This window comes from Cynoglossus semilaevis, chromosome 4, assembly GCF_000523025.1.
Source record: "Cynoglossus semilaevis isolate Cse_v1.0 chromosome 4, Cse_v1.0, whole genome shotgun sequence".
Taxonomy (NCBI): Eukaryota; Metazoa; Chordata; class Actinopteri; order Pleuronectiformes; family Cynoglossidae; genus Cynoglossus; species Cynoglossus semilaevis.
Window position 1 is genome coordinate 15,464,923 of NC_024310.1, and position 7,174 is coordinate 15,472,096.

At 46.5% G+C, this 7,174-nt stretch overlaps 1 protein-coding gene across 2 annotated transcripts in view; it reads left to right on the top strand.

The window, feature by feature from the left end:
• The window catches only part of timm50 (translocase of inner mitochondrial membrane 50 homolog (S. cerevisiae)), a 20,276-nt gene extending 17,167 nt beyond the window's left edge, over positions 1 to 3,109 (top strand). For both annotated transcript variants that reach the window (XM_008309545.3, XM_025054981.1), the window contains 3 exons: positions 1,087 to 1,243; positions 1,537 to 1,643; positions 1,728 to 3,109. In XM_008309545.3, coding sequence (XP_008307767.1) covers positions 1,087 to 1,243; positions 1,537 to 1,643; positions 1,728 to 1,826 — 363 coding nt within the window. In that variant the 3' untranslated portion in view covers positions 1,827 to 3,109. The remainder of the gene's footprint in view (positions 1 to 1,086; positions 1,244 to 1,536; positions 1,644 to 1,727) is intronic.
• The last annotated feature ends 4,065 nt before the right edge of the window (positions 3,110 to 7,174 follow it).

Sequence of the window (7,174 nt, forward strand, 5' to 3'; positions counted from 1 at the left end):
GTTAGAACAGAGTTAGAACACTGTTAGAACAGCTCAGTGAAGACACGTTGATGGTTAACAGTTGAAACTGTTCTCCACCTTCTTCAGCTGCAGTGCAGATTATCACAGATGCGTCATCACACTTCACATGAACGTAAGACTAAGAAACAATCTTAGTCATTTAACTGAGGGGTGGGGGCATGTCCTCTGAAGTACTTCACTTTGACATATTTATTATATATTAACGCTAAAATACTCTTAACTTGGAAGGATTTTAGAGTACATTCTTCCATGTAGTATATACTGAATACCAAACTGAATACTCAAACCAAACTCAGTGCTCAGTGCAGTAGGACTGATCATGTCAGTGATCAATCCAGGTCTGTTGGATTATAATAATCTGTATTCAACATATTAAACCATAGTCATATTTTCATCTGTCTCCTGTGAATCTGTCCTCCATGTAGGTTCCCCCTCAGATGTCCACGTGACTCCTTCCTGTGTATCTTTAAAAGATAGCAGTGTTTGCTGTAATTTTTTTTCCAACATGACAGTGAGGCTGTTAATGTTTCCATCGGTTTTTCATGCACTTTCCTCATGTACTTTGATATCAGTTCTGTACCTCAGTGTATAGTAGTGAAAAGACACTCTGAATGAAGACAGATGCCTTTAATTCATTGGCTGTGAGGAGAATGAATGAATGTGTCCATTGGGGTTTACACACACACACACACACACACACACATACAGTTGCTGGGGGCTGGGCACCAGATGAGCTCAGTGATAGAGACACAGCTAACAGCGTCCCTCTCCATCTGTCCCACACTTACAAACACACACTAATGCTCACCAGCTGGGCCAGCAGAGAAAGTGTGTGTCCGTGTCCGTGTGTGTGTGTGTGTGTGTGTGTGTGTGTGTGTGTGTTTGTGTGTGTGTGTGTTTTAACCTGACTGATTATTAAGGGTCATTAAGATAATGAAGTTGTTTATCTGATAAATCTTCTTCAAAGGTCAACAGGGTCACTCTCACTCAGCGTGTGTTGGACTGAGACAGAGACGCTCATCCATTCATGGTGGTGTGTGTGTCTTTTTTCTTCATCGTCTCCAGGATGTGTCCTGTCTGAATCGTGACACCAGTAAAGTGATCGTGGTGGACTGTAAGAGAGAAGCCTTCAGTCTGCAGCCCTTCAACGGCATGGCCCTGATAAAGTGGGATGGAAATTCAGAGGACAGGACGCTGTATGACCTGGCCAACTTCCTCAAAGGTACTACTCTAATGAGTATTTCTGACCTGATCATTGACGATCCTGTCCATCTTGGTCACTCCCACTGAAGATCTCGGAATCTTCACCTCTTCCACCTCCATCTCAGCCTGTAGTCTCGTAGGCACAGTTACTGTCTCTTACCCAGACATCACAGCAGTGATGTCGTCTTTATTAACTGGTCCATTGTTTGGTACAGTTCTAAAAACCTCACTTTAAATCCTGGTTGTTGAACCAGATTTTAGTTGGACTCTCCTGGTAAACATTTCTCTGTGGTTCCTGCCTTTATTCCTCAGCTATCGCTCTCAGTGGCGTGGATGACGTGCGGTCAGTGCTGGAGAACTACGCCCTGGAGGACGACCCCATTGAGGCCTTTAAACGCAGACAGGCTCAGCTGGCTCAGGTAGGAGGGGCGAGAAGATGGTCCTGAGACCAAGGTCCTGAGTTGGTGTTGTCAAGTCATGTGACTGGTGTGTCTGTCTGACAGGAGGAGGAGCAGCGATTGGCTCAACTTTCTAACCCCAAGAATCAGGGACTTTCGCTCGGCTCCATCACCTCACGGTTGTGGCGCTCCAAACAGCAGTGAGTCCCCGCCCTCCCTCACACTGCCACCAGTCACCGCCGGGCTCTCCACTGATGTCCAAGAGAAAAGGAGGGACCAGAGCAGAGGAAGGCGGGTGGGTCTACAGACTGTTGCTGGAGCATCTCCACCACCCAGGTTAGAAATCATGTCAGAGTGGCCAGGGCCTGTGGAGCTGCAAGGGGACATTGTCATTGGCCGGAGTATGTACCATGAGGAGAGACTTTCCTATTTTCTCGGCTGGAGGAGTCAGTGCCCCCCACCCTCCTCCCCCCGCCTCACCCCATGGTTTCACTGGTGTCTGCCACTGATTGGTGGTTGGGAGAAAACTCTGCAACAGCCTCATTAGCTGCAGTTGGAGACGCCACTCACAGAATCTGACCTGAGATCAGCTTCATCAGCTCCTGTGCCATGCTTTCAGAATGTTTTTCTTTACCCTTTGTGCCACAGCAGCGGCAAGTGTTTGTGAAAGAATTCAAAAAAACTGAAGAGTATTTAACAATGTGTGGACCGCTGACCAGAGATATCTGTCCGGGCTGTGATGTGGACGTGGTGGAAGCTGAACCAGTGAGGGACGGGAACAAACTGGACTTTGGTATAATCTATGAAACTATGCATAATTATACATAACTATGATAACGATTGGTGGAAGGAGTACTGTGGAGTACTGTGCAAAAGTTTAGGTCATTATGGAGGAACCTTTGTGCTGCGGGGGTTATCAGCAGCCATGTGAGGACGGGTCACAGCCTGGACAATTCTCCAGCCCATCAACCTTTCACACTTCCATTCACACCTTTGTTCAGTTTAAAGTGAACATTAACCTAATCTCCAATCTGCATGTTTTTGGACTGTGGTAGAACCTGGAGAAAACACACACAGGGAGGACAGTAGGACTCCAGACAGAAGACCTTGCAGTTAGAGCTGGGCATTGAACCAATAACCCCCTTGCTGCAGGACTGGAGCTCGAACCACATCTACCACTGTGTGGCCAAAGTTGTGGTATAGGCTCTATACAAGGCAGAACTGTTCAGTCCAGCCCAGAGTCCCAGGTGGAGCTGGATCCAGGCCCAGCAGAAGATATTGAAGATGTTCTCAGCCACTGGTCCTGTCCTTCCACGATGAGTGAGTTGTGATCTGAACACTGATCCGATCCAAGTGACGTGACTGTGAGGGTGTTCTCTTCTCTGTCACAGACCATGACGATGGTTGTCAGTCTTTAACTGCTGTTCCTTTATTGTTGGTGTTGATGTGAACTGGTCATTGATGGTGTCAATAAAGAAACAAACCAATCAGACTGTTGGGGTTTTTTTTATTTGAACTGCTCTGAGTGGAGGGTTAAGGTAAATCAGCCTGTGTGTGATTGACAGGTTTACAGGTAACACACAGACACACCTCTGCTGTTTGTTGTCGTTGGGATGAGGTGAAAATGGAGCCAGCTCACCCTGTGGAGACCTGAGTCCAGATCTGCCCCGCTCTGCTGGAGACCTGCTCCACTGCTGCTGAGCTTTTAATCCTCAGAAGGTGCTGTGCGGACACTCGCCCACCTCCCCACCCCCTGCCTCCCGTAGTTCTCCCAACCACTCACGTCTGCCTGATACTTACATTTATGCTGCAGTATTTCTATCCAGTGCAGAGAACCGTCATTCTCAACAACGTAAATGTCCTCCCTCTGCTCTGGGCAGTTTGGTCCAGTCTCTGCTCTCCTCCAGTCTGGACTCAGAGAAGTCTGTCCAAACCTCACAGTTGACTGTACAGGTCTCTGGTCTACTGGACTTAGTTTCTAACTTTCTTCCTACCATGATGATCATGTTGTATTTGAGAAAAATTCTCATAATAATTCTAGACCCTGATGAATGTTTTAAAACTAATATTTAAAACTCTTCCAAATAAAAAGAAGACTTAGTCATCAGTTTAGCTAAGGCTGGGGTTTGAGAGGATTTTGAGAAAAGAAAAACTAAGAACTTCCTGTCTCAGCTGGCTGGTCACGTGACCGGGAAAACGTCAGATATTTGGACAAAGAGTCCGATTTTGACCTCAGTGTTCTTATTTGTAAAACAACATCAAAGTGAAACAGCTGAGGTCAGAGGTCAGCTCCAGGGTTGTTTTTCAGAGTAAACCGAGGAGCAGCTTCATCTTCACTGACATCCACTGCTGATCCTGTTTAGATGTAGCTCCTCAGAGACTAATCCAGAGCTCAGATTCAGGCCTAAGCCCAGGATCAAGTGGTTCAGAGGAGATAAGAGGTTTTATCTGGGAGTCCAAGTCTTTAGCTGCTGCTCTGCAGTATTTATTTGACAAGTAAAGAAATCTGTGTGTTCTGTGTTTGACTGAATATAAAGAAACAACAGGAAAATACTGAAGTCAAATATATAAATACTCAGTAAGTTGAATATTTTATTTGACATCATTTATAATAAATAAAAAAATATTTTTACTTTTTTTAAAATTAGACACAGGCAGAGGACTGGTGCCTTTACCTTACAGCCACCAAAGTCAGACGTTCGATCCCCTAACTCTGATTCACTCTCAGTTCACACTCATATTCATTCATTACACCCAGAGCAGAACAGACTCATCTCAGTGTTTGAAACATTATTTGCCATGTCTCAGTGTCTCTGTTTCTGATCCCCCTTCCTCCTCCTCTCCCTCCTCTCCCTCCTCTCCCTCCTCCTGCTGCTGTGCACCTCTCTGAGGTGTGAATCTGGGAACAGTCTCACTCTACAGTTTGGACCATTTGCCTCCATGTTGTTCATGTGTGCAGGGGAGAACAGACTGTGGGGCTGAAACCTCACACCTCCTTATACACATGTCTAAAGCAACACACTGTGAACACAACACTGGGTCAGATGTTTGGTACCTGCAGTGTGTACGTGTGTGTGTGTGTGTGTGTGTGTACTGGTAAAAAGTCAGGTCCAGGGTTGGCAGTATTTGGATGAATACATATGAGTATGAAGTATTTTCTAGTATTTCTTCTACAGTTTCTACCTTCTCTGATCTCCATCCTCACTAGGTCTGATGCTGCATGGGGCCGTGGTGGGATATCCATCTGAGGTTGAGGGTTCTATTCCCAGTCATGTTCGCTCTTGTTAAAAGTTGAAAAGTTACGATTTTGAGTATCTGACGTCATAACTAAGTCAAAGTAGTGATGCTGACGAAGGAGATTCTTCTCACAGTAATGTGGAGGGCTCTGGGGGGCGTTTGTTCCTCTGCTTCTGCTCTCACAGGTGTTGCTCCTCACACCTCAGTCAAGTTTCCCACGGACGCTCAGTGTGTGTTCACACCCATCAGCCCCTGCGGCACACGCCGAGTCCTCTCACCTGAACAAAAGCCGCTTCTCTCAGACCATTTGGACACGTGCGAGGACAAAAGGTGACAAACGCTCGTTCTGTCTGCCTGTCTGTTGTGCTGTGGATTCTCACCCTCTCCTCCTCCTCCTCCTCCTCCTCCTTCATATCCATCTCTTAGCTTGGGCCACGCGCGCGTCTGCAGTGACGCGTGACGGAAGCGGTTTGTCGGCCTCTTTGATGTACATCGATAATCGCCTTCCTACACGTGCACGGAGGAGGGGCGCGTGGCGGCGCGCGTGTCTTTTGTGGAATCTGAAGGGGAGGGGAGGAGGTGTAAAGGGAGTTGATCGATAAGCAGATGGAGACGATCGAACATGCGCATATTGGCGAATAATGCTGAAGCTTAGGTGTGTGTGTGAGAGAGAGGGTGGGCGACAGAGAGAGAGAGAGAGAGAGAGAGAGCAGGTGTTATTATCATCCAGGAGGGGGCGGGGTCTGTTGTGCTTCTTTTAGTGTATGGCCTTTTTTCTGTTTTGGTTGATTTCTGTTTTATTCTTCGGCCTCGTTCTTCTGTGTTGACTTGTGTTTGTTTGTTGTTGTTTGAGTGGGTCACGTGGTTTAATTCATTGTTAAATTATTGTTCTGTGTGTGTTTGCAGTCTGCATATTCTGTAGGTTTATTGACACACACACACATGCCCACAATGAGTTCTAAACAAAGAGAGAAAAAGAGACTTGTTTTTCGTACGGGGGCTGAAGCGTGTCGTGGTCAAGATCGTGTGTGTGTGTTACAGGTGAAAATATTGTCGATCATGTCCAGGAACGTTCTGTCAAACACTGGACACGTACTTCCTCAGTCACGTGGTCCCGGACTTGAATGATTATGATTTTTTTTATCAGGAAGTATGTCCAGTTAAGAAACTAACGCTAAAGGCCTCTGTGTGTGTGTGTGTGTGTGTGTGTGTGTATCAGCCTGGACATGCATCTTAATCCAAATTTCCCAACTGACTTTCCAACTTTTTTTTTTCATATTTCAATTCAACCTTCATTTACTTGAACCAACAAGATCGTTTCTCCAGAACAGAGAGGAAAGATAGTTATCTAGACAAAGCAGCGCGCGGGCGTCTCCAGCCGCGGCATGAGACCGACGGTAGGTTGAGAGATCATAAAGTACTTCTGTGGAAACCTGTCCAACACTGAAAAGTGTGACATCACAAACTGTGCAACAGCTTCACAACAGCAGAACGAACAGAAGTTCTAAACAACAACAGCGGCAACTGCATATTTTAGAGATTTGCCTCCAGATTAGACTAGATTAGATTAGTTCAATCCACCGTGTACCATCACCGAGCAGTGATTTCTCTCAATGATTCGGATCCGGTTTTTCGGTCTGAACCGTTTGACCGTACGGAGGCGGTAAAAAAGAAGCGTTTGTCGCCTGACAGTTTGTTCTATTGCCCTGCTGTAATTACACCCCCCTCCTGCTCACGCCCACGCAGCCCCCGGTGGTAAAAGCAAATCAAAGCGCCCCCGTACCCATCTCCTCTCCTCGACCCCTCACCCCCCTCACCCCTCCCCTCCCCTCCCCATACACACAGACTTCTTGGCTGTGCGCACTGTAAGAAATATTTTTCTTTTTATCCATTTGTTTTCGTCGTATATAACAGAATAAACACTGCGGGACTCGAACCCCTGACGCTCTCAGAGCTACGCGTCTGTGCATGTTAAGGTGGAGCAGGAAAATAAATAAATCAATAAATACAATAGCAACAACCAGTAAAAGCAGGGCATGTTTTGGCACAGACTTCAGGCTGATGGGAAATTTGCCCCTAGATCTGCTCCTCTGGTCTGACCAGAAGTTTCAGGGTTTTTTTTTTTTGGTTTTTTTTTAGTGACGAAGAAAAGTTTCACTTTGAATGAATCAGGTTCCGTTTGAAACGTCGGTTGAGGAGAAGGAGATCACCTGGAGGTGAGCATTTTTTGCAGCCCTCCCTCCTTTCCTCCACCCCACCCCCGCCTGCCTCCTACCCCTCCCCCCTCCTCTAGGGTATATAACCTGAAGTTGGAG